The 20,799-nt window shown below is 40.7% G+C and overlaps 1 protein-coding gene across 3 annotated transcripts; it reads left to right on the forward strand.

Moving 5' to 3' along the window:
* Positions 1-93: 93 nt before the first annotated feature.
* Positions 94-20,597, forward strand: LOC120785184 (long-chain-fatty-acid--CoA ligase 1-like). Of its 3 annotated transcripts, none has more exons than XM_040119656.1 (21): positions 94-190; positions 8,822-9,245; positions 10,442-10,556; positions 11,004-11,068; positions 12,306-12,407; positions 12,664-12,763; positions 12,888-13,063; positions 13,591-13,623; positions 13,734-13,785; positions 13,941-14,014; positions 14,942-15,019; positions 15,156-15,290; positions 15,540-15,674; positions 16,443-16,538; positions 16,798-16,870; positions 16,996-17,084; positions 17,171-17,287; positions 17,470-17,613; positions 17,768-17,872; positions 19,071-19,142; positions 19,294-20,597. In XM_040119656.1, the coding sequence occupies exons 2-21, from the start codon at positions 9,051-9,053 to the stop codon at positions 19,432-19,434; spliced, it is 2,097 nt and encodes a 698-aa protein (XP_039975590.1). In that variant the 5' UTR covers positions 94-190; positions 8,822-9,050; the 3' UTR covers positions 19,435-20,597. The 3 variants fall into 3 exon arrangements, with proteins under 3 accessions (XP_039975590.1, XP_039975589.1, XP_039975591.1); XM_040119655.1 differs by having other exon boundaries at positions 101-175; XM_040119657.1 differs by lacking the exon at positions 94-190 and adding an exon at positions 499-570.
* The last annotated feature ends 202 nt before the right edge of the window (positions 20,598-20,799 follow it).

Raw genomic sequence — 20,799 nt, forward strand, 5'->3', positions numbered from 1 at the left:
CTTACTTACTTACTACTTAGCTCTAGCATCGTTGACTCCGGAGAAATTTACGTAACTTATATAGCATGGGTTTTATTTTGAAACCGTCAATGCGGAAGTTGTATTTTTTAACAATACAACTTAACAATTAGGTGCGCGTGGTCAGCAGCAAGAAAGGGAGAACTGCAGCTAACAGGTGGGAAGTTTACAAGTGAGTTATTTTTGGTTTATTAATACTGAACCAAACAGTAGTCGGTTTAGTAGTTTGTTTTTTTTATGCTTTTTATGCATGCTAACCAAGAATGTACAAATGTAGCTTAAAAAAATAATGCTAAGTGGTATTGAGAGAAAGGTCAGGCGAAACTCCATTCAAAGCTCTGGCAGTTTAATGGTATCTTGTTAATGCGAAAACATGCGTGACAGAAACAAAACTGCGACATTTACTCGAAAGTTTTGTCCGCACTTTTCAAATTCTGTGCCAACATTGATTCACCGGTTATCGAAAACTGCCACAAATACTGTTTCTCGCACGCACAGTCTTCTTTCCCTACAGTGCACCGTGGAGTCTGGATGGTTCAACTAGCTGTGATCGTGAGTAGTTGACATTGAATTGATAATAAGTGCCGGTCGACTGGCTTTACGTGAAAGCGCCTCCGGGGAGGTTAAAGTATTCCCGTGGATGAGTTTGCCTGCTGGACACACTGGTGGGAAACTGTTTTTTTGAATGGAGTTAGCCATCAACGTTACTTTCCCCCGCGGGTAGGGGGGTTGGAACGGCTCCATAAATGACCTTTAGGTCCGGCCGCTGCCGTCAGACGGTTGCGCTGGAGCGAATGGAAATAACATTTCTGGCCGGTTAAGTTGCCGTGTCTGTTAGTGGGGTGTTACAGGTTAATCGCCAGCTTCGCCCAGACCTACGTTGTGGTTAGTCGGCCGTTGTGGGCTTATGTGTGTTGCGGTGTGCGTCGAAGCAGCTACTTAGATAAAAAAAAAAAAAATCTGATTCATTTTCTTCAGAAACGCAGTCACCGTGCGTGTGGCAGACGTCAGGCAGGTGATCGCAGAGTGTTAAAAAAAAAAAAAAAAAAATTGCCTTTAGGGATCTAGGCATGTGTGTATGGAGCACGCCGCAGGTTTTGAGGTGAAAGGTGACCGGGCTCTGATTGACTGACATCCGTTAAAACCCGCCCTACTTCCATCGCCCCCCCCCCCCGGGAAAGCTCTGCCCCCTTTCTCTGGCGGCGTTCGTCATGCATGCCGGGGGCGCCCGGCCACCTTCAGCGTCGGCGCTAGATTCAAGCGGATCACGTGCTTCACAACAACAACAAGAACAAGAACAACAACAGGCATGCAGGAAGTCGCGCGTCAAATAGGAAAACATACGTGGACAACATAGCTGAATAATACTTAGTTGGACTTCATTTTTGCAGCAATCCTAATGTGTGTGTTCGGTTTTCCTATAACACGTTGGTGTCTGTCTCTCTGGGGATCAGTGGGGGTAGGAAGCTCACTTGACCTTCAGTGTGGGGCAGGTCCGCCGGTGCAAGGAGATGTAGATGCGTGGGCGTCTGCCCACCCGAGCGAATCTTGACATACATAAGCCTGACGTCCAAGGGAGCCCTTGTCTCGGTTAAAATTGCTGTATTGAGTGTGGTACTTGTATATGCTTTTTTTTTTCATGCAGTTTCACTGATGGAAGAAGCATTCAGCCCGTTTTCTGAAGTAGAAGTACCAGTATATTAATGTAGAAATACTCCATTACAAGTAAAAACCTGTATTCAAAATCATACTTGAGTAAAAGTACAGAAGTATTATCAGTAAAATGTACTTGTCAAGTGCTACTAACAGTAACTGATATACACTCAGCCATCACTTCATAATGAGCCTCACACTAACACTGGGTAGTTCCCCCCTTTGCCCTAAAAACAGCCTCAGTTCTTCGTGACACGGACTCCACAAGATGTTGTAAACTTTCCTTTGAGACTCTGGTCCACGTTGACATGATTGCGTAACATCATTTCTGCAGATTTGTCAGCTGCACATTCATGCTGCCAGGCTCCTGTACTGGATTCAGATCTGGTGACTGGGGAGGCCACTGAAGTTCACTGAACTCGTTGTCATGTTCATGAAACCAGTTTGAGACGACTTTTGCTTTGTGACATTATCATGCAGGAAGTAGCCATTAGAAGATGGTCAGTTGTGGCCACAAAGAGAAGCACATGGTCAGCAACAATACTCAGAGAGGCTGTGGCATTAAACCATGATTGATTGGTATTAAGGGGCCAAGAATACATTCCCCAAACCATCACACAACCACCACCAGCCTGGACTGTTGACACAAGGCAGGTTGGGTCCATTGATTGATGCTGTTAACGCCAGATTCATCAGACCAGGTACATTTCTCCAGTGTTCCGTGAGCCTGTGCCCACTGCAGCCTCAGATTTCCGTTCTTGGCCAACAGGAGTGGAACCTGACCTGGTCTTCTGCTGTTGTAGCCTGTCCGCCTCAAGGTTGGACATGTTGTGCATTCTGAGATGCTTTTCTGCTCACCACAGTTGTAAAGAGTGGTTATCTGAGTTACCGCAGCCTTTCTGTCAGTTCCAACCAGTCTGGCCATTCTCCTCTGACCTCTCTGATCAACAGGCTGTTTCTGTCCACAGAACTGCTGCTCACTGGACATTTTTTGTTTTTCACACCATTCTGAGTAAACTCTAGAGACTGTTGTGTGTGAAAATCCCAGGAGATCAGCAGCAGTTTCAGAAATACTAAAACCGGCCCGTCTGGCACCAACAATCCTGCCACAGTCAAAGTCACTGAGATCACATTTTGTCCCCATTCTGATGTTTGATGTGAACGTTAACTGAAGCTTCTGACCTGTATCTGCAGGATTTTATGCGCCGCACTGCTGCCACATGATTGGCTGATTGGATAATGGCATTAATTAGCAGCTGTAAATGTGTTCCTAACAAAGTGCTCAGTGAGTGTGTTATTTAATCTGTTGCATTATTATATTTATAATACTGACGCATCAATGTGTAAACAACATTTTACTGTTGCAGCTAGTTCTCTTTACACTTAGGTAATTTAGTCCGGTGGTTTGCAGCCTAGGGGTCAGCCTCCTCCAAAGGGTCACAAGATAAATCTGAGGGGCTGTGAGATGTGAAATGGGAGCGGACAGAAGAAAAAAACAAATTTCTGCTACTGAAATTTGTGTCAATTCTTTGAATGTTTCTGTATTATTAATTTTCTTTTTGAAATAGTGGATCATTTTAGGTCTATGGGCCTCAAACAGTTATTTAGAAACTGAACAGTTTAGAGGTCAAATATCTCTTTGGTGGAACTGCTAACAACTAATATCTGAAATGTCAGTAGGGATCCCAGGTAGACATTGCATTTTTGTAATGGGTCACAAACCAAAAATGTTGAAAACTCCTGGTTCAATTTTCAACTGCACATTTAATATTTATAATCTGTTTTTTTTGTTTTTTTTGTTTTTTTTGAGTAAAATGTTAATCTGTAACGTAACTACAGCTGTCAAATAAATGTAGTGTACTAAAATTCACAGTCTCTTTGAAATGGAGTGGAAATAGTATGCAGAATGAATAAGTAGCATAAAATGAAAATACTCAAACTAACTGTACCTCAAAGTTAATTACAATATCTGAGTAAATGTACTTAGTTACGTTCCACTATTATGTAGTAGTCTCTTTTGTTGTTGGAGTACGAAAGGAAGTTCAAAGTTCTTCATTGGCCTGACCATATTGAGATACAGCCACGCCAAAGCACCGAATGAATATTGACATGGAAATGAAAGTCTATTCAGAACACTATTCAAATTATACTGTACATACAAATATGTAAATATTGAAAAAGCAAGATACAAAAGAAAAGAGAAGTGCCTCGTGTAAGTCCCAGACACCAAACAGTATTCCGATGCTGTGCTGGAACATTACTCCACCTTAGGTTTTCTGCACACCATTTAATTTACGAGAATTTAACGCACATTTATTTAAGAATATGTACCATGATAGCATAATATTAACTGAAGAATTAAAAGTTTTAACATTATATTTTGACAAAGAGCCCAACTACAAGACAGGGCTGTAAATATTCAATATAACCTTCATCATTTTAGTTTTAATATTGCTTTAGTTGTGAATATTACCAAACAAATTTTCAATTCATCTAACTGATGTGACATTTTTGAGACATTTAACCCAGAGTCTACAGTGCCCCTGAGGGTTTGGGGCCCCTGGGGCAGTTTCCCCTTTTTCCCAGTTGATAATTCAGCCTAGTATAAGATAAGAGCAAAAGGGAATTTAATCGTATTTTTTCCTTTTGTCTCTCACCCTCACTCACTCACTCGCTCAACTGTGTTGTGGCTGTGTTAAGGTACTCTGTCAGTAGCTCATCGAGTTGGGTTATGAATATGATTCTACAGGAAATAGTAACATATCTGTGTCATACAATTACATCCACATTTGGTTAGACGCATATCTGAAGTTCCTCAGTAATCCTTGACAGAGTCTTGATGTGATTTTACATGCTAATGTATGCAGTTCTAAAACAATAAGGCCAACACTGGATTTGTCAATTGAAAAAAAAGGAATCTGCATCTTTTTTGATAATTGATTAATTAATCAATTTCTCAAACAAAAACGCTTAACATTACCTGCTTCTAGCTTCACAGATTTGAGCATTTGCTATTTTTTCTTGGCTTTTGTGACAATAAACTGAATATCTTTGGGTTCTGGACTGTTGGTCAGACAAAGCAAGCAATTTGAAATGCTACCTTAGGATATAGGAAATTGTAATGGGCATTTTTCAGTATTTTGGGACATTTTATAAATGAAGCTATTAATTTAATGATTCTTATGGTGAAATACAGACCCAATATGAAAGATGCAACATTACTTGACATAACTCAGTAAGTCAACAGGAGAACTCCCTCTCTATTCTGCAGGTTTTCCTTTTGATCAGCTTTTATCTCACTCTGTCTAATCATCTCAGCTGACCACACAGGGGTCACAGGTCACTGGGGGAAAGGTAAGGGGACCGGACCTATTGGCTTTTGCAAAGCACTTGGCTAGGGAGGTTGCATTTCCGTTAATTTATAATAGAATCTAAGACAGATGAAGCTCATGTGTAATAAGATAGACAGGGTGTGTTGATGCATACTGCAGTGTGTGCTTTTAAAGACGCAATATATTTGAATGTATTTTGTAACAGTAATTAGAAAACTCCCAGAGTCAGAATAATGTACTTCCCCAACCTCTACTACCTCATTGATCTTGTCTATGGAGAAGTTTATTGAGTGTTTATATCAAGTCTGTGAGTCAATCAGGCTCACCGTCTTGCCTCAACTAGCCAATGTGAGTCCTCCTTGTAGCCAGTCTGACCTTTGATTGGTAGATTAGCTGAGGTTACACATCACCTTGTAACAGAATCTGCGCAAGTATTATATCAGTGTATCCTCCTCGTGAGAGCGGAGTGTGTGGCGGTTGCTGTAGCTGCAGTGAACACAGCAATCCCAGTGCTGCTGTTATTGGATGGTCAGCTGCCACAGGAAAGCCATTGTCTCCACTGGCTGCTATTTGTTACAGGTTAGTGGCGAAGGAAAAAAATATTGAGAAACATCCGGTGGCAAATAGAAGTGGCTCTGTGTTGTGCTTATAGAAAGTGGAGATTGGCCAAGTTGTTATCCTTTCATTCCTCTGTGTACAGGTTGTTGAAAGCTATAGGTGCTAGGGCTCATCTTGTACAGGTTTTTCCAGCTTAGAGGTTGGCACTGTTACTTGACGGGAACTTTTCAAGCATATTTATGCTAAACTTGTAGTTATCTGTTGAGATTCCCTCAGTGATCGAAGAGGGGATTTGAGGCTAATACAGACAATCGAACAAATACCCATCTGACTGTGATTCATCTTCCTAATTCTCCAAAGCCCGACATGGCTTCAAGAACAGGCTGATTTGTGAAAGTCATGAAATGTAGTTACATTTCTTGAATCCTGTGCTATGAAATACAACACTTGTGAGTTGCATTGTGATGTGTTGCATGTAAGGTATGCTGTTTTTTGTTTGTTTGTTTGTTTGTTTTTTACATGTAACCTTTTTAAAAGTGAAATTGGAAACAATGAAAAAATTATGATTGGGATTAGAAGCTAGACAGCAGTATTTTAAGGTGAGTCAACCTTTATTATAATCCCAAACGGCAAAATATGAAGAAATTAAAGACCTTAAAGTGAGACTTTGTAACTAAAGAAGTAATAAACACAACCTTCCTATGAGAAGTCAAAAGTTATGCACAAGCGAAAAACACACCTCTGCCCAATTCACCACACTCAGGGGTTTTGCTGCTACGTAAAGCCTTACCCGGTCTGGTACGACCAATATTGGTATGTTTGGTAATGTTAGCAAACTTCACAGCTTTAAACTGACATTACTAAGCTAGTTCAATAGTGATATGACTCTCTACTTTTGCTACTGTTAAACTACATTTTAGCATTTATCACTATTCAGTAATTGTCACTTGTGGCCACAGTTGCTGCTATTCTGCAAAAGTTACACAGGCTCACTTTAATACTGTTACTGATTTAAAAAGAATGAAATATTTAATAAAGAAATAAGGAAAATGTAACACTCACTATGTGTAACCATTTGAAAAATAAGACTGAAGCACCAAAAACTCTTTATGAAGATATATCATTGCTAACAATCAATATTTTTAATGTAAACAGAGAAGGTTTATGTGAATCTAAGTGGTCCCCCGATGCTTTTCACATGCAAACATTTGTCATCAGTCAGTCTTCGTTCCACTGAAGTGGGGAATGATAGTAACAAACCAGTGCTTCCATGTGGCCGTTGGCCCTATTTGCTAATGCAAGACTGACTCGTTTGATTTTCTGAAATTTTGTATCAAATCAAGACCATCAGTACAAATTGGTCTTGATGTGATCAGTGTTGGCCCTCAGTTTGTATCTCTGGCTTGGAATCTGGGCCTAAGGTCATTGTCTACACTCAAGGTTCACACAGAGTCGGACCTGTCCCTGTGTTCTCACCTTAAGACCTCAGACTCTGTTTCTAATCTGTTTATTCTTAAACAGCTCTTTTAGTCAGTCACCTCACCCATGTGTGTTTGTCACAACTCTGAGAACCTTATTCCCTACCTCTTCGACACAGATGAACGCACACTCCATGGGAACCTAAAACTTGATACCTGCTAAATTTGTCTAGAGAGAATCAGTTAAATATATGATATATGATCTAATTATACTGCAATATGAGCCACAGCAGAGCATGTTCCCCTCCGATTATTCTGCAGTAGTAGCAGCAGTGCAAAGTGCCTGGGGTCTCTGTACTTAATACCCAGGCAGGTTTTGCCTCAGAAGCAGTTTTTGTGGTGGTTGACCTTGAGTGAGCAATGGATTCAAGAATTTTGAAAAGCTTTGAAAATGCTTTTTGTGTCAAGTAATGACAGAAAGTACTAACGCATTGATACTCCAAGAGTTCTGTTGTACTGTGCCTTAGCTTTGTTTTGACACAATGAAATATTAGCTATTGTAAATAAAATAAACTTGTATATTGTACCACCCTGGGTGTCTGCTGCATTGCACGAGTCAGTAACAGGCTTGTCATGGCTCCCTGCACCTGCCAAAACCATGAATAGTATTCCATGTCAAACCACAGACACACGGCCTAGCCTCTTGTCGTTTACACCTGAGGCTGATCATTTTGGTTTCTGCTTCAACCGTCCATAAGGCCCCTGAAAACTTATTTTCTCAATCACAATCCGCTTTTTACAATGAGAGGTGGGGTTTCACAAAACTTTCTGCCAAGGTTGGAATAGTTTTGTTTATTTTAATGACAGATTTCTACGTGTCTGTTTTTGCCTTTGCTCTTCTCACTGTCTCTCAAGGAGTTGCGTGCATTTGGAAAAAGGTGATGTCCATCAAACTGTGATGATAGTTATGGGACTCTTGCTAATGTTGCCTGAGGGAGATGCCACTGTAATTCAAATCTAATCAAACTACACCCAAACAGTCCTTTGGAAGAGACTTAACTGACTTTTACGCTGTTAAACTTTTACAAATACCTGAGGATGTGTTTTTAACCGACTCTAAATTTGATTGTTGTTTGTTTAGTTGTGACCGTTTAATGTTATAGAGAAAACACTTAACATAGCTCTTCTGTCGGGGATAATTCCTTTGTTACCTGTATTTAGCCATTGTATTGCTTTGGCAACAGAAATCTCAAAGTCAGACATCTCAAAACCACTGGAGACCGACCCGAAGCTATTTGCATGGCCAGATACCAGGGGGACTAGCGGAAGAGACAACTGGTCTCCCTAGAGCCATGCTAGCATGGCAGTGATGGTCTGTTGGTCCACACTTTGGTCCAGACTGAAATATCTCAATAACTAGTTAATGAAATGCCATGAAATTTTGTACCGACATTTAGCGCCACCGTGAAGCTGACTTATTGTGGGTCTGCATGAAATATCTTGACAACGAATGGATGGTTTGCTGTGACATTTGCTACAGAGATTCACATGCAGTTTGCCAGTACTTAGGTTTATGACTGAATACCAGCAAAACTGATGACATTCCCGTCAGCCTGAGCTGTACGATGTGTTTAGTGCGGATTAACACAATGTAGAATGCACCTAGCAATAGGCCCAATAAAGATAGTAATCCTGGTAAATATTACATGGTAAACATCCGCATGTTAGCATTTAGCTCAAAGCATGTGTAACTACAGCTTCGTAGAGCTGCTAGCATGCCTGAGGACTCTTAGTCTTGTTGTTGAACAAATGAATGACCTGTCTTCTCTTGCTCCACTCTAGGCCGTCTCCAGGCTTGCATCACTCCAAACACCGCTTCCCATAACATACACACTCTTAACTTCACCTCAGGGCCTGCAGAGAGTGCCCATTGTTATCACCCGCACCCTACAGCCACAAACACAGCCTGATATTCATCTAACATACACACAAATTTACAACTCTAGCCGCTCACACAAGCAGGTCCTCTCGCCACATACACACACTCGCCTTTTGCCTCATCAGCGGCATCATGTTGAGCCAGGAGTTCTTACAGAAGCTGAGGTTGCCAGATCTGGAGGATGTTATTCAGTACATCAGGAGTGTCTCACCCCCGGTGATAGTTAGCATGGGAGCAGTGGCTGTCGCGACGACCTACTACCTGGCAACAAGACCCAAGGCCTTCCCATCAGTCTGTGACCTCCACATGCAGTCAGTTGAGGTTCCGGTGAGTTTTAAGTGCAAGTACCTGTCAGAGTTGAGTATCAGAAAGTTTGCTGGTTTAGAGCTCTAAACTCATAAAAGCAACAGTCACTGTAAAGGTTAAACTGTGCAGATGCAGACATGATTAATTCTACATATCTGTCCTGTTGCTAAGAAAATTGATTGCTTAAAATAGACTTTATGCAGGATAGTTATGTTGATGCTTTTCATTCTGTATGCCATAAATTATGATTCCAATATTACGACAGTCTTTTACTAAAATAACTGGGTACATCCGGTGGCCTCCAGGAAAGGACACCTTTCAAATTTCAACTTTTAGATTTCAATTTTATGTCAGCAGTGCTCAAGCAAACAGTTTATGACTTGATTTAGCAACAAATGCATTGACAGGCACAACCCTGACCTGAATGATTAGGCTCTCGATGTGCCTCTGAAAAAAGGGTGGGGTGTACAGTCTTAACAATTGCAAAAGTCAAAGAGGTAATATGAGTACTTTCCACTGAACATACAAAACCTCCAAGCGCAGCACTACAATCAAACTGGTTTAATATCACTTAGACTTAAAACTACCAGGTATTTATCAGAATTCACCTCTGAAAGCTGGATGAGCCCCAATTTTGTCACAGCCCATGCTCAGTTGGCTACAGAGACGCAAATCACACAGGATTTAAAATATTGTAACTAATATTTTAATCGCAAATAAGGCAAAATTAACACAATGAATGAATCTGTATTCTGCAAAGCCAGCTTAAATTGCCTGGGCTCTGCTAGCCCAGGTACAAGACCATCAGGTCAGATGGCCCCTTCCATCTCAACCTGTAAATAACCTGCAAAAGAAAAACACAAGGGGGCATTGAGGGGTCACAGGGAAAGAGACTGTCATAGTTGGCAGTTAACAGAACAGGTAATTCTCCATTTAAGAGCTCCGTTCTGTAACAGCAGGGTTTTCCATTTCCCATTCATAAATATCATGCTGTATTTTCTTTATATTTGTTAAATCATAATGGCATCCTAAAGTTAGGAAATAATACACATATGAAATAAAGTAGAAAATCAAGGTTCTTCATTCACTATCGACCAAACTGTAACTGTATATAAAGTAATTATCTAAGCAAAGATCAAGAGACTGAATCTGATGTTGGAATTACTGTGGGATCATTCATAGCTTAAATAAACCCATTCATTTGTTTCTTTAATCAGGGTGGAGATTTGGCACGCAGATCGGTTCTTCAGAACGGAGACGGTTACTTGACACATTTATTCGATGACGCCAGGACAATGTATGAGTTCTTCCTCAGAGGGGTCCGAGTCTCCAGTAGGTCACAAATAATATGCTATGATTATCAGTGCATATATTTTTAGCTGTAGAGTTACTCAGGAGCCTGTCAGCCTTGCTACTGGCCAGAAAGTGTGCAGACTTTTCCTCATACCAGGGGTTTAAACTTTATGTGTTTGATAACCTGCCATTACAGTAAACTAGATCACCCTCTGCTTAGTAAGATGTTTACTTTACAGTACATTTCTTTAGTATTTTGTTTAGTACACATTTTGTGCTATATCATGTTAGCCCGAACATTGAACCTTAGCCTTTTGAGTCAGCAGCTGAATATACACAGTAGGAAGGTACAGTATGTATATGTGATAAGAAGGTGTATAAAGATATAAACAGCCCTGTTTTCTTAAAATTCTCAATGTTTTTATTTTTCTGTCGTCTTTCTCCTATTGTCACTCCCCCCTCTGTCATTCTCCTTTCATCCTCCAGATAACGGTCCATGTCTGGGCTCCAGGAAACCGAAACAGCCCTATGAATGGATGTCGTACAGAGAGGTAAGACTCAACATCAACAGCTCACCTTATAAAAACAACAAACAATAGCGTCCAGCTGGACAGCAGTAGAACTGCAAGTTGCAGGCAGCGCAACTAGTTGTTAACACATAGTGGTGGTATTGGTAAAGCCAGTGGAAAGGTGGGAGATATATATATGGATTTTGTTCCTAAGGTGGCTTGTTTGATGAAGTGTGTTCCTCCTGAATGGAAATACTAATGAAAGAGGCATGTCCCCCCCCCCTCCAGGATCAGTCAAGTCTTAGAAAAATCTCGACTTAACCTTGGAAACTACAAATTTATAAAGGAAAACCTGTATTACAAACCATGGGTTTAAAAAACACATGGACATTTGCAAGGCAGCGTCTAGCAAAAAATGTGGGACCCAGGATATCTTGGCTCTGCTCCACTGAGTTTGACCTTTCTTTTTTGAAGAGCATTACTTACATGATACATTACACCTTTTAAGTGAAGTGAAATTCCTTACATTAGCTGCTACTTTTGTGTTATGTAGGACTTTTTATGTAATACAACGGGAGTGTATGAAAATGAATCTTCTACTGCCAGTAACTTGATTTCTCCATTGCTTTGATTTATAAAAGAGGTTTTTAAACAAACAAAATAAGGAGGCCACACTTGATATGTGTTGATAAAGTAAAGTTAATCATGCTGGTGGTAAATGCTATCATGTATTGGAAAAAAAAGTGCGGGCCATGACGCTCACTTGGTTAATCATTTTAAGACCTGCATAATACTCCTTTAATGTTTCTATAAAGACTTCCTATGAGGTTTTAGTGACTTGACAAGGACCAGAACTTATTTTAAATTTTTTTTTGAATCAATAACGCCACCGTAGTAATTTAACATGAAAAAGATTTGTTTGCTTGACTGTCACTGATAGAAAAAAAACCTTGATTCAGCTTGAACATTGTTTGTGAAACATTAAGGAAACATTCCAGCACCACTAGTGAAAACTTTGCGCTGAGGTGTTATTGGCTGATTACACCACTTAGCTGCTGTGAAACTACTAGTCAAAAACTTTTAATCTGTGATAGAAACAGCAAATGTGATCGCTTACTATTGCTAGAATACTTAAAATCAAAAAACATTTTATACCCCCCGTGCCTTTACCTTTGATTTATAATGAGATAAGGAAGTCAAACAAAGCTCAGTTAATGTCGCGTTAACAGTTGGTCTGTGGACATGCATGTGTGCGTGTGTTTGTGTGTGTATGTGTTAGGTAATGGAGCGAACAGAAAATCTGGGTTCAGCATTTCTTCACAAAGGACACTCCAAGACCACTGAACCCCACATCGGCATCTTCTCTCAGAACAGACCTGAGGTGCAGACACACACGCTTTAAAGCTTAAAAGGGATTTTCAGTCACTTATTGAACCAGTACCTATAATCTCAATAGACATTTATCCAAAAAAAAAAAAAAAATAACATCAGTACTGACATTTATCTGGTAATAATTGCATTATTTTTCCATAGAATTGCATATTCAGCCTATTGATCATCATATCAGTGTTTTACCTATTGTTAAGGAGTAAATGTATCATCCTATAATTCTTGTTTGTTTGTGTGTGTGGTTTTAGTGGACCATCAGCGAGCTGGCATGTTACACCTATTCCCTTGTGTCAGTGCCCTTGTATGACACCCTTGGCACAGACGCCATCGCCTACATTATAGACAAAGGTAAACTGCGGCAACAGCAACCTAAATACATACACTTCAGTTTCTCTCTGTATCAGTGCATGTGTTGGTAAAGTACTGCTGGTGACCTGATGGGTCTGCATGGGTTGGTTTGTTGTTTCTGCAGCTTCCATCTCCACTATAGTATGTGACACGGTAGATAAAGTCAGCCTGGTACTGGACTGTTTTAAGGACAGGAAACACTCTGTGAAAACCATTGTTCTAATGGAAACCCCTAGTGCTGACCTGGTCCACAGGGGGAAACTGGCGGGAATCCACATCCTCAGCCTGCAGGAGATGGAGGTCAGCAGGCAACTTTTGTCAACACCCTATGTCTTTCTTGTATTCCTAAATCAGTTCTTCGCCTTTCTTTTATGTTCAGTAATTTTTTTGTTTGTTTCCTCTGTTTTTCATTTGGAAATATTCTGTATTGTTGTTTGCTCAACATTTGTTGTTTTCTTCCTTTAGTTATTTTGTTCTGACCTTCCATTTTTTGTATCTGACTCTTTCTTTCTTTTTTGTTTTGTTTCTCCTCGTTTTTTTTCTGTCATGGCATTCTTGTTTAGGATTTGTTTTTCCTCTTTTTGGGATTTAGTTTTCCTCTTTTGCCACCTTCTGTTGTGTGTACTTCATTTTGATTTTTGCTTTGCTGTCATTATTATTGTTACGTATGTTCTTTCTTTTGTTCTTGCTAGTTTGCTTGTTGTGTTGGCTTCATTCCGGTTGTCTCGGTTTTTATTTGGATTTTCTTTATTGCTCTGTTTTTTGCTTTTTTTGTCCCTTTATTCCATCCATAATGGATTCATTAATGAGCGTTTCTTGTTTTATAGGCTATCGGGAAGGTCAACCATCACCAACCAGTGGTAAGTGAACAGTGGCCTGTTAAATTACCTCTCAACAGTCAATATTTAAAAGACGATTATGTTGTGTGTAATATGGCACTGTTTGACCCTTGACCCAACCATCACTCTAGCCTCCGCAACCTGAGGACTTGGCAGTCATCTGCTTCACCAGCGGAACAACAGGTGTGACACACATACACAATAAAACTGTACCCAATATAATTTCCATCAGTATCTGAGATATATACTATGTATATGCTTTCCCTCTAAAGGTGTGTTTGTGTGTGTGTGTGTGTGTGTGTGTTTGTGCGCGTGCGTGTGTGTGTGCGCACTTTCAGGAAATCCAAAGGGAGCTCTGTTGACACATGGGAATATTGTGTCCAACTGCTCAGCCTTCATCAAAATGACAGAGGTGAGGGGCTGATATAATATGTCCGCCGTTAAAGTCACAGTGAAACAACAGTTACAGCGTCTTTAGCATTTTTAGGACAACTTAATTCAAAGGAGGAGGTACGTTCCTTTCTCTACCTCCTTCTGTCCTTCTCTACCTCCCCCTTTCTCTCTTTCCCCACTTGCTTTGTTAGGAGGGGGAGGCTGAGGGAGAAACCACATTGTTTTTGAAATATACTGTAAATAACATTCGTGCGGATTGAAATCTGAACCCACAGCTTCTGCTGTGGTACTGCTCTGCTAGCTACTGCAACCCATGAGGTTACAGTTGGGCACAGTTTTATATGACGGGTGGTGGGTACTGGTTGAATTAACATCATTGCCAGGAGAAACTCAGAATGGCCACCAGGAATATGGTGAAATAAAATGAAAGCACGGGATAGGCCGGAAAGTAAGAAAATGGTTTTCAATGGTTTAAAACAAAAAAGAGACAAAACTGAGTAATGCATAGTGGAGCAGAGAGAAGGAAAGGCAGAAGGGGTGATGGAAAGAGGGAAAAGCAAGGACAGAAAGGAAAAGAGAGAGAGATACCTCTTAATCATTAGTCTGATGCCTTGTATCCATTCTGTTGTATCAACACATCCACAAGTCCCACCATATTTTAAGAAGACAAGTGATAAACTCTTTCCTCTTTGCTCCAGTCATACTCTCAGACCACCTCAGAAGATGTCATGCTGTCTTTTCTGCCTCTGGCCCACATGTTTGAGAGGGTGGTGGAGGTACCGACATTAACACTGACGGCTTTCTCTCCCTGTCTGTGTATATGTGTGTTTCCCTGTCTATTTGTGTGGGTTGTATCCATTCATGTGTGTTTGTATACCTTTGTGTCCACGTATTCTTGTCCGTTTGTGTGTTTGTGTGTGTGTTTCTGCGTGTCGACGTGTTTTAGTTTTGCTGTCAATTTAGTCCCAGTGATGTCCAGATTTCTTACCTGCCCTTGGCTCATATGTTTGAGAGAGTTGTACAGGTATGTTCCCTTAGTTCCCTCTGTCACCCTTTGTTAAAGGTAAATCAGTATCCCTATAAACCTCGTGTGTCAACCTTTCTTTATTTACACACACCTGACTTTTCCCTCCTGCATCTTTCTCTAACATTGCTGACAGGGAGTGATGATAGTGCATGGAGCCAGGATCGGCTTTTTCCAAGGAGATATCCGTCGGCTGACAGATGACCTGTCCACACTGAAACCTACTGTGTTCCCTGTGGTGCCCCGACTCCTTAACAGAATGTATGATAAGGTAGGTGGGAACCATGATATAATAAGCAGGAGTGTTAGGTCAGAGTTGAGGCAGTGCAGTGCACATGCTAATGTGCACATGCTCAATCTCTGACCCTGATCATATCAACGTTTTAAACTAGAGATGTCTGGGTCACTTTACCTCGATTTTGCATGAATGCAGCATAGACCTACAGTAAAGGATGATGATGATGACGATGCTGATGCTGTTCCTTATAGCTAAGGTGTGTGTCTGCATGTTTTTTGGTAGATCTTTGGGCAGGCCGACACCCCTTTGAAGCGCTGGCTGCTGGGATTTGCCTACAGGAGGAAGGAGGCAGAGATGCTGAAAGGCATCGTGAGGAGAGACAGTATCTGGGATCGACTTATCTTCAGGAAGGTCCAGGTACACAAAACCAGCACAGTTAATACTCTTGTTATGGCACTCTACTATTACCGGAGTGCTACATGTCCAGGAATGGCTTTTACAAGGCGTGGTTGATATAATGAATTTATTAAGAATTTTCGTTTTTTGCACCATTCGTAAAATGTCAAAAATGTGAAAATCAGTTTATTAAAATTTGCTCAAAAATTAATTGTTGCATAATTTACAAAAGAAACAGACTGAAAAACGACTCAGCGCACCGATCTGCAATCTCTGTTTGTGTTTGTTGACAAGATATTAAAGAGCGGTGAAGCCCTGGCAGTTGACAGAAGAGTGCAGATTCTACTTTGTTTGCTAGCTAGCAGCTGTAAGCACATATCAGGCTGATATCTTGTCAAGAAGCACAAGCAGCAGGAGCAGATGAATCAGTTGAGTTACTTGGAATTAGGGAGGACGTTTCTGTTCTGTGCCAAACCCGATTATTACGGTGGATGTCTGTTCTCTGCTCAAGGCCCTTTTATACTGTGCGGTTTTGGACTGTTGTGTGAAAAAAGTGGCAAAATGTTTTGCTGTCAATCCAAAACGGTGGTCCTGGATAGCCTTGTGAGGATGTCAACCGACAGCCAATTTGGAGCTTTTCAAACCATAAAAGCGGCGCAGATGGATGATGCAAGCTGACGACAAGCCTCTGCTCTCATCTTTGCATCTTAGGGTTGAAAAATATCTGGTTGGCTGATGGCTCACTTTAAATTGTTTGAGAGTATTAAAGTAGTGTGCTGCCCTCTACAGGCCAGCCTCGGAGGTCGCGTTCGCCTCATGATAACCGGAGCTGCTCCCATCTCTCCTACTGTTCTCAATTTCCTCAGAGCTGCAGTAGGCTGTCAGGTGACGTAGACACATTCAAAGTTCAGTTTAGCCCTTGTTTCACATGTTATCTTGTCTCTTTCTGTCCCTTTTCTGGAATTCTGCAATGTATTACAGCAGGTAATCTGTAGAAATTCTGCCATCTGATCTGTAATCATGACATTTCCTCATCCACACTCTTTCGCTGTTCCTAATCAGTTCTACTTTGCATGATCGTGTGTTTGAAGTAGCAGTAATAATAATAATAATAATAATAATAATAATTTGTTCTCTGTCTCAGTTCTATGAAGGCTATGGACAGACAGAGTGTACTGCTGGGTGCACACTGTCCATGCCAGGGGACTGGAGTGCTGGTAAGAGTTTTTTTTTTTTTTTTTTTTTTTTTTTCTTACTTTCTTTCTGCATGTGTCCCTGTAAAAGTGAGGAACTGACTGGTGACTCGGCTTTACAAGAACTAAACTCGACCTCATGTCGCCAGGTCACGTTGGAGCTCCTCTGCCCTGTAACTCAGTTAGACTGGTTGATGTGCCTGAGATGAACTATTTGGCTGTAAACGGAGAGGGAGAGGTGAAACACAAGGACAGAGTCACGGTCTTTTTATATAGTTACGATAATTCATGTCATTCATAACTGCGTGTATGTTGGTTTTTTAGGTGTGCGTGAAGGGTACTAACGTGTTCCAGGGCTATCTGAAGGACCCAGAGAAGACAGCAGAGACTATTGATGCAGATGGATGGGTTCACACCGGAGACATTGGAAAATGGCTTCCAGTAGGTCCATGTAGCTTAGGTTCACCCTCATACATTATTTATATCAACCTAGCTTTGTTCAACTCAACTTCACACGCATTAATTTCAACTAAAGTCCATCACATTTAGCTAGATTCATAAAAAATGTGTATCTCTGACAGCCCGCAGACATTTTGTAATTCTGTGTGCATGTGTGTACTCAGAATGGAACACTGAAGATCGTGGACAGGAAGAAGCACATCTTTAAGCTGGCACAAGGCGAGTACATTGCTCCGGAGAAGATAGAGAATGTCTACATAAGGAGCGATGCAGTGGCGCAGGTCTTTGTGCATGGAGACAGCCTGCAGGTAGGTGGAGGAAATTCTCAATGTGTGTGTGTTGAGGGTATCTGGAATTAGTCACTGTCTAACTGCCACTAGGCAAAATGCTAGGCCCACATAGGTTCAGTCATTCTGAAAAGTCCTACTGTGTTTAACTTGTATGTATTGTGTTTATCTCCAGGCGTGTCTGGTAGCAGTGGTGGTCCCTGACCCTGACTTCCTGCCTGGCTGGACCAAGAGGACCTTGGGACAGGAGGGCAGCTACGAGGAGCTATGTGGCAGAGCGGTAAAACTTTGTAGAGTTTAATTACAGTATACAGTGGATTCAGACTGTATACATACAGTTTCCACACTATAAATCAGTTTCCCTGTAGGATAATAAAGTTAATCAATCAATCTATTCATATACAGCAGGGATTTCCAACAAGGGTCCAAAACGAACTTGCATCGTGCGGCAAAAATCGGGGTCGACTTATGCTGCAAGGCAATATGCGGTCATTCAGTAAGACCCTGCATTGGCCAATCACATGCATGTTAGCCCGTTCCTCCAACTGAACCTCCCGGATCGTGTTATACTGCCCTGGTACATGAAACAAAACACCCCCGCTGACACAGCCCCTTACGTTGTTTTAACAAAGGGCAAATGTCGGTCTGAATGCAGCATAACACGTTAATGCCACATTCTGTAATTGAGAGTGTGTAAAAATAAGTCGAAGGCACGCAGAGAAGCCAAAAACAGAAAGTTAAAAGGAACAGATGAACGGCTGAAAAGAACGGCCTTCCACCAATCCAAGTGGCAGCGGTAGGTTCACTATGTCATGTATGAAATAAATTATTGTAAGACATTTACATCTATATAATTAATAATATTAAACATCAATTTTAAAATCCATTCAAAAGTACACATGTAGAACACGGTGACATGGTTTAGAGAGGTGGTGTCAGTGAAGGATTACTTCACCTATTCTGATAGGGCTTTCGGAATACATGAGAGAAAAAGGTTGGGAACTACTGCTATACAAAGGGGATACACAATAACAGTTACACTTGATCAATAAAATTCTATCTAATATATAATAAGTCTGCCACAAATACTACTTTGTGAAACGTATTTTTTAAATTAAGACAGAAAGGTGAAAATTCAATTCTATGGCACAAACTGCCACCGGTTGTGGTATTGTAATGGATCGCACTGTTTTGGAAGGTCTTCCTGTTGCACATGTACATAGTGTGTATGTGTGTACAAAATGACTGCATACAGAACTGGAGTTCTGTTTTTATTGCTGTTGTGAGAGCTTTTTCTTTACCGAAAGGAACATGTCGGAACTGACTGCAAGAGTTGCCTAGAACGAGAAACTAAGAGCTTAGAACTGAATGAGGGTTGTGAGTTGGGCCAAATGCCGATTTTAAACTACAGCCCGTGTTAAATGAAAGAACTCGTGGCGTCATCATTCTGAGGTGTCTCTCTTTTTCTGTCTGCGCAGGACGTCGAAGCAGCCATCTTGGAGGACATGTTGCGGCTGGGCAAGGAAGGAGGCCTCAAGTCCTTTGAGCAGGTACAACACTTAAATCATAATTAAACCACGATTTGAAATATCTTTTCCTTATACCACTAAGTAGGTCTATTCAGACATGAGGGGCTCTTTTTCTGGAAGTGAAACATTATTATTCTCTAAAACAACCTGCCAACTTCTGTGCGTCCTTTAGGTGAAGGCCATCTACATCCACACCGAGCTGTTCTCAATCGAGAACGGCCTGCTCACTCCAACAATGAAGGCCAAGAGGAACGAAATGCGACAGTACTTCAGACCCCAGATAGATGAGCTGTATGCTGGGATCAAAATGTAGAGGGAGAGGGGGAGAGTAAAGTGCAAGATAAGACACGAGAGCTCTACCAAAAGTGTCTTCAGATGAAGGACAAAAGGAAGAAGCAGCGCTAAAGCAAGCATTGGGAAGCAAATGAAGAGGTCCCCTCAGACCTATTCTAACCAGACTGCTTCGTGACCAGTAACACTAGAAACAAAAGGAACGGGAAGTGATATAGCTTTTAAATGAACTTGATTCATAGCATTTAGAACAAAATGAAATGAACTGTAGGATCTATGGCACAGAATATAAAGCCTCTGAGGGTTCAGAGTAGATTTTATGCTTAGAATAAATGTGTCCGTTAATGAAATAGTTTTGCCAAAGCTATGCAAACTATACACTGTGATTATATGTTGATTCTAATCAGCTATTTTGTTCCATTATCTCGTTTAAAGGCATTTTAAAGGGAAGCAGTTCTCCTCTGTAGCATCACATATCTCAGGAATTCTGCATCATGAACCACATACAATAGCTGCTGCTACACACACACACTCACAAACTACTTAACTTGAAACTGAAAACAGTGGAACTGGTTCACTGAGGGCCATATTGACGACTTTTGTAACCCAAACACCCTCACACATCACAACTTGAACATTTTAGTGTATTTGATGAGATTTTTTTTTTTTTTGTCAGATGTCATGATTTTATTTTACCATGTTTGTTGAGTTAGTTCAATTGAAGTTGAAATCCACAGTGGGTAGCAGGATTGTTTCTGTCAGGTCCTTCAATCTTTTCACGAATAAGCTTGCGTCCAATTAGGACCTGGGAACAAGCAGAAAGAGCCATATTGAAGATTACACAACCAAAGCTAGCTGTACACAGGGACTTCAGGTACTAAAGAACACTCAGGACATAGGGAAACTGTATCAATGTTTTAATTTATTTATGATGGGAACAGGAACAGAAGAGACTTGTTGAGGGAAACGGTTTATTTTAATTTTTTGCTATATTAGGGTGAAAAGATACATTTCAGAATAACATTGTTTGCAACCTGAATGAAATCCTCTTGAATCTTTATGGTTTTAATTTCATGGAAGTACTTTTAACACTGGTCTTGCTATAACTGTTTATACCGTCATCTCAGATTTGTTTTGTAAAAATGTAATTAAAAATCATTAAGACCTGTTTGATCTCATGTCTACAGCTTCATTGTGGGTGTGGAAACCAATTAGACTACATCTAGTTCAGTTTTATTGAGTCCTGTTATCTTTACTCTAAGGGAATTGGATTATTATAATGTTTTCTTATTATTTTCACCACACTTTTACAAACTAAAGTATATTTACTTAAAAAAAACAAAACATTCCAATGAAATAAAAGTTTCAACAATCACAGAGGGCAATG

Source organism: Xiphias gladius, chromosome 23, assembly GCF_016859285.1.
Source record: "Xiphias gladius isolate SHS-SW01 ecotype Sanya breed wild chromosome 23, ASM1685928v1, whole genome shotgun sequence".
In the NCBI taxonomy this organism is placed as follows: Eukaryota; Metazoa; Chordata; class Actinopteri; order Istiophoriformes; family Xiphiidae; genus Xiphias; species Xiphias gladius.

Bases quoted from the DNA above. Each gene is read 5' to 3' on its own strand.
- LOC120785184 (XM_040119656.1), top strand. From the start codon at position 9,051: ATGTTGAGCCAGGAGTTCTTACAGAAGCTGAGGTTGCCAGATCTGGAG. The intron at 10,557-11,003 runs GTAGGTCACAAA...TTCATCCTCCAG, and splicing joins CAGAGGGGTCCGAGTCTCCA to ATAACGGTCCATGTCTGGGC. The intron at 19,143-19,293 runs GTACAACACTTA...TGCGTCCTTTAG, and splicing joins GCCTCAAGTCCTTTGAGCAG to GTGAAGGCCATCTACATCCA.